The sequence below is a fragment of the Besnoitia besnoiti genome, chromosome I (genome assembly GCF_002563875.1).
Source record: "Besnoitia besnoiti strain Bb-Ger1 chromosome I, whole genome shotgun sequence".
In the NCBI taxonomy this organism is placed as follows: domain Eukaryota; phylum Apicomplexa; class Conoidasida; order Eucoccidiorida; family Sarcocystidae; genus Besnoitia; species Besnoitia besnoiti.
Window position 1 is genome coordinate 5,194,480 of NC_042356.1, and position 11,727 is coordinate 5,206,206.

General features: G+C 57.9%; 3 protein-coding genes across 3 annotated transcripts; 1 reads left to right on the forward strand and 2 right to left on the reverse strand.

Moving 5' to 3' along the window:
* On the reverse strand, nucleotides 1–3,886 carry BESB_007390 (uncharacterized protein; the record flags this gene model as incomplete). Its single annotated transcript, XM_029359493.1, has 3 exons — nucleotides 1–2,585; nucleotides 3,036–3,375; nucleotides 3,818–3,886. 3 exons carry the CDS (start codon nucleotides 3,884–3,886, stop codon nucleotides 1–3), a joined length of 2,994 nt encoding a protein of 997 aa, XP_029222406.1.
* Nucleotides 3,887–4,710: 824 nt separating this feature from the next.
* BESB_007400 (DnaJ domain-containing protein) lies at nucleotides 4,711–6,930 on the forward strand (the record flags this gene model as incomplete). The annotated part of the gene is made up of 6 exons (XM_029359494.1): nucleotides 4,711–4,747; nucleotides 5,183–5,511; nucleotides 5,915–6,093; nucleotides 6,326–6,387; nucleotides 6,602–6,641; nucleotides 6,885–6,930. 6 exons carry the CDS (start codon nucleotides 4,711–4,713, stop codon nucleotides 6,928–6,930), a joined length of 693 nt encoding a protein of 230 aa, XP_029222407.1.
* Nucleotides 6,931–8,820: 1,890 nt separating this feature from the next.
* On the reverse strand, nucleotides 8,821–11,727 carry BESB_007410 (uncharacterized protein; the record flags this gene model as incomplete). The annotated part of the gene is made up of 4 exons (XM_029359495.1): nucleotides 8,821–8,953; nucleotides 9,257–9,543; nucleotides 9,792–9,991; nucleotides 10,641–11,727. 4 exons carry the CDS (start codon nucleotides 11,725–11,727, stop codon nucleotides 8,821–8,823), a joined length of 1,707 nt encoding a protein of 568 aa, XP_029222408.1.

The following is an 11,727-nucleotide window of genomic DNA, read 5'->3' on the forward strand; positions in this document are numbered from 1 at the left end:
TTAGAAGGCAGAACGCATTCCCGGGTTTGTAAGTTCTGCCGCACGCCCATATCTCTCAATCCATGTGATCCACGCTCGCTCCGCGTCTTCACACTCGTCGTCGTTTCTGCGTGCTGCCTCACTCTCGGCTGCCGTCTCCCTTTCCTCCACACCGTCAGCCCTTGCCCGAGTTGCTGCACTCCTCATTCCTACGCAAGCGCTTCTCCGGTCCTTCGATTTACCCCGGTCCTCCGCGCGTCGCGCTTCAGAGCTGTTTCGTGCGCCGGTTTCCGCGGCTGAAAATGGCGGCGACCCCGCGGGGGGCGGCAGAAGCATGACAACGCGAGAGAACCTTTCGCGGCAGACCCGAATGAATTGGCTCTCTTCCACTCCGCAGAGAAACGCCCCGCAGTCGTCACTCGCTTGTCTCTTGCTCTCGGCGCGCGTTCTCATCGCTTGCGCAGCCTGTACACCGTTTGCTCTCTCCGCCGTTTCCCGAGTGCGCGGCGCCGTGTCCCCCCCGCCGCGATCCCCTCGCGCCTCCCTCCCGTCTCTCTCCGCACTCCGGCGACGCCCGGCACAGCAAGCTGTGCAGCACGACGTCGGGAGAAACTCAAAAACGAAAACCAACGCGCGCTTCAGCGTCTCAGCGGCCTCCGAGCGGGCAGCCGAGGCGCGCGTCTCGTTCGCCTGCGGAGAGGCCACAGACAGACCTGGGAAGGGGCTCGCCGCGACGGTGAGGAGGAGGGACAGGAGCCAAGCCCATAGAGCCACTGGCGTCGACGCGAGCGCCCCGACCGCCTTGTCAAGAGAATGAAGCCGCGCAGAGGAGTCCACTGACGCCACGCACGCAGATGACGCGCACGCCAGAGGTCGGCACGGATTCGGCAGGCTCCCTCGCGTATACAGGCCGCTCGGGAGCGGACGAGGGATTAAACTCAAACGGGAGGCGCGTTCGGCCGAAGAAGCGAGTGCAGACGAGGGGGAGAGAAGGAAGAAACACGAGGGTCGCGACGTGGCGTCGAGGAGGGGAAGGTAACATAGGAGAGAGAGCAGAGGCGCCAAGCCCGCTTGCTGCTTGGGGTGCCGCCCGAAGCTGCTCACGCCGTGACTAGCTTTTAACGAAGAAACCGAGGCGACGTACGCTCCCGGAAGCGCGGCTGCACTCCTCGGCAGGTAGCTGTCGGTCGAGGAGAAATACTTTACGTGGAGGCGCGACAGAACTCGGAGGCCTGCCGACGAGAGCGAGCCGTCCGCCTCTTGAAAGAAGCAGGACAGTCCTGAGGAGCGCCCCCTCATCTCCTTGCCGTCGCTCGTTCCCCAAGAAGACAAAGCTGAACGGCGCGCCGGTGTGGGTCGTCGTCGCCACGCCCCGCGGGCGAGACCGCAGTCAGCAGTGCCTGGAGAGGCGCCTGGGACGGGGGTCGTGTGAGAGGAAGAAAAGGCGGATGACACCGCCGAAGCTAGTAGACGCGGTGTGCAGTCAGAGTCCGCACAGAATAACGCAGGCGACGACGGCTGGGGAGCGCCGTCGGGAGGCGAGGGCGACGTCGCCGAGCGGGACGAAGGTGACTCCTGTCTCACAGTGTGTGACTCAAGCTCTTCTCGTTTCTCGTTCAAGGATGGAGGAATGAAACGTTCTAGCGGGGGATAATCACAGAGCTGGTCCTGTAGGCAAAAGAGTATCGCCTGTTTTTCGACTCGTCCCCCGGTCGACGTGGTCGCCGCCGGAGCGTCCTTCTCCCCGCCTTCCTGATCTCTCTCCCTCCACTTCTCGGCGCCGCCTGTTGCCTCCCTCTGACCCGCCGCTGCCTTCGCCAAAGACGGAGTCTTCGCATCTCCGCGCTCCCTCTCGTGTGCGCGCCGGATGTCCTGCTGGCTGAGGTAGGCGAACGCCATTCGGAAGATCAAAGTGGTTGCCAGCTGGGGTGAGAATTCCGGAGACGAGCGAGCGGATGAGGATGACGACGCCAGACAGGTCATGCATAGGGGCACCAGCACGACTGTTGCGTAGGGCTCGCCGCAGGGAGTTTCCACCAGCACCAACTCAGGGAGTTTCCTCCGCTTCGTTTTCTGCCGGTCTCTCCCTCTCCCACTGAGCTCTTTTGCACCGCGCTCGTCGCGCCGCCCTGACGTGTGATGAATGCTTTCTGCAGGCTGTCTTCCGCGGTTGACGCCGCCGCCGTCACCCGCCGCCGGCAGGTCGCTGTGCGTTTCGCGAGGTTCGCCACCGGCCAGTTTCGCGTCGTACTTGGGCGCCTCGCTGAGGGAAGCGTCGCTCTCTGAGGACGCCGACAGGAGACTGGAGGCCGATTCCTCCGCAGAGGAAGCGCCTGCGTCGGCTGCTCGCGTCCTCTGCCGCGAAGTGCGAGGCGAGAAAGTCGAGTCCCCCCGCGCGATGGAGGCCGTGGACTGTGCCTGGAATGTCCACAGTTCGGCGACTTCGAAGGTAGAGTAGCGGAGACGCGAACACTGCGCATTTCCTCCATTTTGGTGCGCCTCGTCCTCTGGACAGAAGTCAGAGTACGCCTTCTGCCGACTTCGGCGATCGCAGCCTCGCGAAACGCACGCGGCAAACGCCTCTTGAGCGGTCGCGGGCCCGCGCGCTGAGCAGGGGAGAGGCCGCATCGCCGGCGGCGCCGAGACTAGGCAGAGCGGACGCGGACGAGGGAGAAGGAAAAGGAGGATAAGACTGCGCTGTTCAGTCTCAAACCCTTGAGGCACACGCGGTCGCGGTAGGCAGACGGCTGCAGATGTACTGGAGATTCGGGATGGGTCAAGCACGAAAGGAACCAACGCAGGAGGGCGGGCGAGAATGTCAATTAGTCCGATGGGGTCATCAGAAAGGAATGGCGGCCTGACGTAAGAAACGACGCGGCCCCTACGGCGCTCCGGTCAAGTTACCTCGATACGTCGAACCAGGCTTCCCGATCCCGACGATCCGGTCGAACTCTACCTTCGGCCACTGCACGCCATGGATTCCGTCATTTTCCCGTCGAGGCGAAGAGGGGTTCGCGGCAGGCGCGAGCGCGAACGGTGCGTTTGCCCGTTGTTACCTCGCCCTTCCGTAGATCTGTTTTGTCCCAAATCTGCTTCGCTGCTTGGGAGCTCTTCGAGAGCTGCGTATTCGACAATGAGGTCGCGCAGGTTGGACTCGGCCTCCACGAAATACTCTGCTGGATCTGGAATCGCTCGACGTCGAGCTGACCCTTCCGCGCCGCGCGCAGCGAAGGAAGGCCTCGAAAACGCAGACGGGCTTCTGCGGCGTTGTGCCAGCTGCGGAGCAGGCTTGGGCGTTGAAGTCGGCCGCTGAAACGCGCTCATGTGCTGGAGAGGGGAGGCTTGTGGGCATCCGACGCGCGGCGACTCTGCTTCATCTTGCGTTCGCTTCATGGGCTACCACGACAAGCTGAAGAGCGAGACATCTTCAGATTACGGCCTACACGCCAAGAGCATCATGCCGTTGGCGTCGACATATCCAACCCGCTCGGCGTCTAGAGCATTTGCACACCGAAACCTGTTAGAGGAGATCTACACACACCCGCTGCTGGGCTCAACGTCTCCGGTGCGAAAAGTCGTCCGCCCGGCAAGCGCGCACAACAGATAAGCGTGCCAACTCCCTCAATGGAAAGAAGCACTCAACTACACCGAAACTGAGAGTTTGAGGCTTCGTGAGGACGATCACTGGTCAGAAGTGGTTGTCACAAGCAAAACCCTCGCACGAAACTGCAACCGGAGACTAACTGGAGACGCGACGAAGATACGGAGAAAGTGCATGCGATCCGCTGAGCGAAAATACGCAAGAGCGCCCAGCTGACTGCAACGAATTGTGTCTTACCAATCCAGTTTCCCCGAGCTGTGTCTCCTTGTACATTTTGAATACAAACGCGTCTAAATAGCGGCGCATACCCTGGCTAAAGACGTAATCGCTAAGCGAGCGTGCGTCGGTTTTCAGAAAGACAGAGAGCACGGGGGCAGCGGTGGAGGGCACTCGACTTGTGTTTTGGCGTACGCCCCGTCCACACTTGTCCGTCGTCTCTTTTAGTTGTTTTCGTACTGTCCTTCCTGAACATTCGTCGCAGCCTTCTGGCTTCGATTTGTTCACTGAGTACGGGTCATGTAGATCCCGAGCTAGTCGGGCGGAAGTTCCACTGTACGACGATCTCTACTTCGCATATTGCACATTTCCTCCTGGGATCAGCCGATCTCCAGTTTCTGAATCGACCTGTATTACGTCTTTCTCACCGCCACACGCTGTATTATTTTCTTCTGTTGCTTCTTGCGTGCGCCACGCCGGAAGTGTGGGAATGTCTGGACCTGATTGCCTCCGACTGAGCCGCATGGCGTCCCTATGTGAAGGAATTGCGAACCGTGTTTTTGCCCCTAGGGTCTATTCCACCGTCCACTCCTCACACTTGAACGTCCTTCAAAGCTTCTTTAGAACTCCCCGTATTACCAAGAGAAGTGGCTCTAATTCGGATTCTTAGTTGAAGATCCTTCCACATACCCTTCAAGGCCTTGTAGGGAAAGGCTGGCTGTCGACCTCGCCTAGAAACGAATAGACATACCGGCAACAAGGCTGAAAGAAACCCGGTGGTGCAAAGGGGCCGCCGATTGAGTTCATTTTCAGACGTATCTTATCTGGAGACCGGTAATGTGGAAGGCAGCCGGCGGCAGGCCTGCGGAGCGGCGGCTTGAGACTGAAACGACGACAAGCCTCCCGCTACCAAGATGGCGAAGGAAGGCGAAAATCATTACGTCACTCTAGGTAAGAGCAGGTCCAGACCAAGCTCGCAGGCTGCATAGCATGACGTGAAACTTGGTTTCGCCTGGCAGTCCACACAAATCCTCAGACTCCCCATCGCCTGTCAGGAGTGGCTGCGCGGCTACTGCTGACGTCTCAAACTCTTCTGGAGCAGGGACCTTGCGCAAGTTCAACCGGCTAAACGATGGTATTATACCCCCATTGAACCGATGTAGACAGCCAGCCAGAAACGTTTGAGTTCTATATCTTACTGTCGAACAAGTATTCCACACTGAACAAGCTAACTTCCGAGCAGCCGGTGCCCTGTTTTATTCCGGCCTGAGTTGGTAGCCGCAGGGTGTACGGGACGCATAACCTCCAGCCCCGCGTACTGATTGTGTCCCGTGGTTTTCCTTCCGTGTAGAGTAATTTCTGTCATGTGTCCCTCTGTCGGTGCAGGGGTCGCGCGGACTGCGTCCGCCGCCACCATCAAGGCCGCGTACATACGCCTGGCGAAGCAGTATCACCCAGATCGGAATTCGAGTGCGTCGAGCGCCGAAAAATTTCGACAAATTCAGGAGGCTTACGCAGTGCTGCGCGACGCTGAGCAGCGAGCGACATACGACGCGTCTCTGCCGCGATTGGCGCCAGGCGCCACAAACTACGGATCTGGACGCCATGGATTCCGGAGTGCGGACTGGAGAGGCGAGAGGGAATTCGATCAGCACTTCAGGGAACAAGTGGAACGGATTCAGAGGGAACGCGAACAAGCGTTGAAAGACATGGAGGTAAGGAACACAACCCAAGGCTGGCGGTGGGGGGCGAGGGAGTGGGAGGGAGTGGGGATGGGAAAGGGGAGCGACAAAGACGAGGTCTGAAGGCCCTTTGGTGATGGAGCAATGCAACAGCATTCGAGTTGAAAGATGAGAAAGAGAGGGCGAGGGTCGGGGCGGCAGTCTAGATGTAAACAGCAGGTTCAGACTGAGAGTTGGGTGAGGTGTGCCGCATTGTTTGCGGAAGATGAAGGCCAGTGTGGCTGCTTCGGCGCTCGTATGGTACGGGAGATCCGACGAAAAGAGGCTCACCATATCGGTAGAAATAGCCCTAGAGCTCTTCGCGTGCACTCTGCGTGGCGGGCGCCCCTGTGCGATACGACGTCCGCCGCTTTGTCGCCGCCCGTCGCTGTCTCAGAATCAACGCGCCCGCATGGGGTTTACCTCGTCTTTCGACGGGTACCGCTCTGCTCGGCCGCACGGCGCTGGCTCCAGAACTCCCCCAGGCTTTTCTCCGCTTCCTCACGCGCTCCTCCGAACTCTGCCTCTCCTCCTCCTCCCCTGCATTCTGGTCTACGGAGTGTACCGACAGGCCCGGTGAGGCAGCGCGTTGTCAGGGGAACACGTTCCTCGGAAACTCATCGTCGCTGGAAGTGAGGCATGCAGTTGACGCAGCTCGTTCGTGGAGGCATATGTAGCTTTCCTTCAGTGCAGAGGGTCTCAGCAAGAGAAGCGCATGCGGAATGCCGTAGTGTCGCCGCAGTGTCAGAGCGCCTCGCCTGTCAGGAGCGACTCTCTCTGCGAACTGTGGCTCTGTCGTTCTAAGCAGATATCGGCGAGAGCAGTACGCGCCGCCGCGTTCACCCAGCGCAGTGATGTACGACGACTTGGGTAAGTTTCTTTTGACGCAGGACAGCGTCACTCCCGATGGACGTGCGAGGAGGTGACGGATTCTAAAGAAGCAGGAAACGCGCCACTGAGATGGAGCGTAGAAAGACGTGCAAACCGGATGTTTCGCGAGGCACAACGCCTCTACCGAGGAGCCCATAGCCCACAACGAGTGATGTGCTTTCTGTGTGCGTTGCTGGACTGCTGCCTGCCTCAGGTCGAGCGTTTATGGCTGATTCGAAAGGTCGGCATTATCGGTGAGTTTTCTTCTCGAGTGATTCTCGCGTAGGTGTCACATTCTCCCACGATATGATCTGAGATACCAGGCGCGTGGCCGCTTTCGGACTTCCTAACAACACCCCCGAAACGCGCGGTATTCGGCTACGGATGAAACAGGACTCTGGAGATCGCGTGATGAGCTTGAGGGTTCAGTGACTGAGGGAGCATTTGTGTGGACTCATTTCTCCTTGTTTTCGTGCGTTGCGATGTTCATTTCTCAGCGTCATGGAGTTCGACGTCCGCGACATTCGGCACACAGGGCGCTGAAAGCTCTTGAGTTCCGCACTCTCTGCATTTTATTGGCGTTTAAACACTCTTGGTAGGCGTCCTCTGTCACGAGGAAACCGAGGCGTCTCTTCTCCTGCTCGCCTCCTATACGAAGGTGAAGGAAAAAGGCTTCGTGGCATCTCCGCGCAGTCCTGGGAATCGCAGACTGTGTCCACATTGAAGGTTGTCGGCGAGGTTTCTGCATGCACCACAGACAGCTCCCAGCGCCCATGGAGCATTCCGTACTTTTTCTTCCGCATTACCGCTAAAGCGGCCTGAGGAAAGCTCAGAAAACCTTTATTGGGTCGGCCCTCAAACATGCGCGAGCGCAGAGGAGTACCCCGTTCGTAACATAACGCGTATATGCTAAGGGGGAAATGTTAGAGGATCGTCTTTTGCCGATGGAGTGCGCCTCTCTCCCCTCGCTGTGGCAGCGCGGCTGCGTCCGTTCAGAGGTACCTGAGAAGAGGCATTCTGGAGGCGTCACACCGCTTATCGGCGGTGCAGCGCCTCCGTGGTTGGTCTAGGTAAACAAGAGTTGTCCGCGTCACTCTACTCTCCCGCTGTTGCGCAACGCATGTGTGGCACATGTGTCTTGTGTTCAGTCTCGATGTGGGCCTTTATTTCCGGTGAGAGTTTGTTTGCTTCGTTATCGTTTTTTGCCTTTGTCCTCACCCTTCTGTGCCCGAAGGCCCGCTCCCGCTATGTTTATTCTCTGACCTCTCGGTGTCCAGCAACGTTACAGTCCATTTCTAGTGCCGATACTCGGCAGCTCCCTCCTTTTACACGGAGAGAGAGACAGATAGAAGGGGAGTAGGGAAGACCAGTACACTTGGAGCGCGAGGCCACCGACAGGTTGGGCAAACGACCAGGCAGGAACGCAGCGTGGTACCCGCAGAGGCACAAAAAGAAACATGTGCGGCAGCGGTGATGAGAATGGTGCATGCGGAATACGTTCAAGCGATGCGTAGCACACGGCTCGAAGAGCGGCGGATGCAGATACACAGGCCGACACTCAGAGTCCCCTGTCGCACGAAATCGTTGTGCATTAGTTCTTGATTCTTCCCGCCGATTGCTCCAGCTTCGTGTAGGCGCGAAATCCGTCAGGACGGTGAGACACTAACGAGCTACAGGCGCAGATGAACTAATCAAAAAGCTGTGCAGTTGGGAACCGATCACCACTGCCATGCGGAGGTGCTGGCAGCGCGCGAAGCAAAAAGTCTTTCGTGGTGTCGTCTGACGTACGCGGGCACTCCGCGCTTTGGTTGTCCAGAACCCGTATTGTGGAAGGAAGGCCGGAATGAGCACGCTATTGCGGCGTACTTTGTCGCCGAGATATTTTGATGGCAGGGAGCTCAGGTGAGTGTACTGTACCAACTGATAGAACCCACATGAGTTGTGTCGTAGTGATCATTTGAAAGGCGAAGAACTGAAGATATGGAGCTGCCTGGACTGGTGTGATCTCGTATTGCCACTACAAGTGGGTAAACATCGAGATGCCACCATTTCCCTCAATCTCAAAATCGAATGAGATTCTCCTCCCCGTAGCCTGTTTGGGCTTGTACCACAGACGCTTTTTCCTGGCTGCGAATCGGAAGCAAGCCCGACACAGGGTAATGCTTGAATCTTAAATAAAAAGACGCCAACGCAAGAAAAAACAAGTTCATGTTTGATGCTCTGATGGGAGCATCAATAACCGGATGCTTGCATGCAGACACCGGTAAACCTGGTGATGCCGCTCTGTAAACATTAAGTGCCAATACACCTAACTGCTTTCTGCGCACAAGCAGAGGCTCACGCTGCGGCAAGCAAAAGCTATGAAAAAACGCAACAAAGTAATATTTGACAACAGGAAATCTCATTGCAGCCGGGACTGAAAACCGCGCAGACTTAAAACGGTGGTCGCGACCCCGGTGGGGAAAGAACGGGGTCGGCCGTGCGCTCTGCCAAGAATCGAACGGCCTCCTCAACATAGGCTTCCAGAGGCTCGGAGAGGGCGGCGAGATCACGACCACGCAGTTGCCTGACAAAGGAAAGACACAGCAAACACTCGCCGCAGTGTGAAAAGGACCCACTGGCACGTCTCATGCGTACTTCACAGTAAACACACAGTATGGGAGGCAAGTGCGATTCGTGTCTGTATTGAACACGAATCTGTACGCTACGAGCTGTAATCACAGCAGCCAGTGCCATCAACGCGTCAAAAAAAGCACGACGCTGGAACATCTAGGCAAGGGCGTGAATGGTGAAGCTTCTCGCTGGAACGTCGGGGGGGGTCGCGCGGGCAAAGACCTCCTCTACGACCAGGCTTGCTTTTACTCATTACCTGAGGTATTCACTGCTTCTCCCGAACTCGCGAAGTGCGCATGCCGCAACCATCTTCACTGCTAACGTCCGCGTTGTCCCCCCCGGTGAATCCGCCGGAGGTGGCGCAATCCTCTCCGCATCGCGCGAAGGCACTGAGGGCTCAGAGGGAGATCCGTGTGGCAGCGGGCGCGCCTTGGCTTCTTGATGCCCTTTCAAGTCTGGTCCTCCCTCCTGCAGAACGCGTTCGGCCGCTCTGGCAGTTATCAGCGCTTGGCGATGAGCGCTGTTGTACAACCAGAATTCTGCCTGAAAAATCGCATGAGCCCCAGCGCGAACAGTGGAAGTTCATGACAACTCGTAGAAGGGGTCATGAGGCACCTCGCAGACCCGTAGGTTGCCAGACCAGCGAAATAAATACCGTCATGTCTCCAGCACCAGCGCTTCAGGGTATTACTACCAGTACGACTTCCTCGGTGTTTCTGTCCTCTATTAGGGCATGAAAACAAGCGGTCAGGCGACTGTTCGTGCGGCCTCCCTGTTATTTCCCTCCTTACCTGCAGCTGCAGAAACGCAGCCCAATCCGTCACGCCTAGAGAGCTGAACATCTGTCTGACGATAGTCCGCGTGGCTGCCGCTTCTTCCTCGGTCTCCATGTCTTGACCAGCGCGCGACTCTTGATCGTCAGAGAGGTCAATGACGCGGTCGTCGTTCAGCAGGCCACATAAAGGCGCGCCATCTTGCGAGAGGAAGAATCCTGAGGCAACCGCCACACAACTCGCAAGCCGGGAATCTGACGCATCAACGCTTCGAAGTTCCTGCGGCCGACTGCTGAATTATAGGTTAGTGGACTTCTCCGCAGACTCTCGGTGCGGCTTGGCACATTCCGCCGAGTCGCGGGGCCCCCTCCCTAGCGCTAGTGGACTTCGCACACCACCCACAGTCAGCCGGCCGCGCCCACGCTATTCGACGGCGCTCAGTACGTCTTGCAACAGGAGAAGCGTCTGGACTGTCGCAGCTTGCGGATTCCTAGCGTAGTAGTCGCCCGGTCTCACTAGCACGTCTGGCATCCTCCTCTATAGTGCATTGCTGGCGTCACTCTGTCGCACGCATCGAAAGGGCAACCGCCTGTTTCCCCGCTGCGCCGCTGGGGAAGCTAAACGACAAACATCGGATTTTACAAATTCATCCAATCAGGGCCCCAAGCGAGACACAGAGCAGTGGCTCTCGCGTGTCTGCCTTCTGCACGCGAATTGAGGCACGCTACTCGGATACAGACAGCCAAGAAAACACAGATATGGAAAATCCACGAGGCGGTAGCGAGTCGTCACGGTCACATGCGAGAGTCAGAGGACAGCCGCACACAAGACAAAAACCCGTGAAACCGGTAGGCAACTGACGCTTACGATTGGCTGCCGCACCGCCGAGGAAGAACCGCTCATCATCTTCGTCATCGTCGTCCTCAAACAAATAATCGTCATAATCCAAGAGGAGTGCATCCCTTTCCATTTCTTTGTACAGAAAATCTTCATCTGCAGCTAGAAGACCCATGCGATCGAACAGTTCATCTGCATAGTCGCGTGCCCGTTCTTTGAGATTCAGTTTGTGTACCAGAGCGGCTTCGTCCCCGCCTGCGTCAAGTCCACCCCCTCCAATCGCTCGCTGCCTCCTCCGCCGGTTTCTGGCTGCGCGCTCTCTCTCCGGGCGGTATAGCGAGGGCTTCATGTGCTTCAGCCTTGCTTCTTTACGACTGTCTCCGCCGCAGTTTTGTGTGTGTCCGACGAGGTTTTCCTTCTGCGTGTCCGGTTCGCCCCTCGCCTGAGCTCGTTTTGAATCTAGTAGAATATCAGCCGACCGCTGTGTAGGCGTATGTAGCCTTTTCGCCGAAAAGCTTGACTGCAACCGTCCTCCGCTCGCACCTCGGCCTGCCACGGCTCGCCCGTCTTTCGTCGAGCCTCTTGCCCTGGACGGTCCCAGCCGCAGTCTTCCCGACTTCCGCATCGCGCTTGGTGACAAAACAGGAATTGCACGCGCATAATCATCAACATCCATAGCAAGGGTGAGTAATCCCGGACTCTGAGCTTTGCGAAGAGCGTTGTCTTTGGGTAGGAGCCTTCCACTCAAGCTCAGATTCACGTCGGCATCCTTCCTCCCACTGCGGAATCTTGTTTGGATCGCCTCCCCGTCTGCATCGCTCTCCCAATCACTACCCTCTGGCATGTCTCCTGACACGTCAGTCCAGTCCCCTGCCGCTTCAGCGGGGGACGGTGAGCAACAGAAAACTTCGTCGCCGTCCTGCGTGGCTGGATTCTCATCTGTGGCGACGCCTGCCTCTGGAGATTTACTCCCCCCTGGGCGACCCCGGTTTTCCCGCCTTGCCGACAGTCGTCTCTCGCGACCTTCCAAAACGGGAGGTGACTGCAGCGTACCTTGGAGCCCGTCCGCCTTCTCGCAGCATGGCGGAGGGTCTCCGTCACCCCTCGGCGTCTCCAT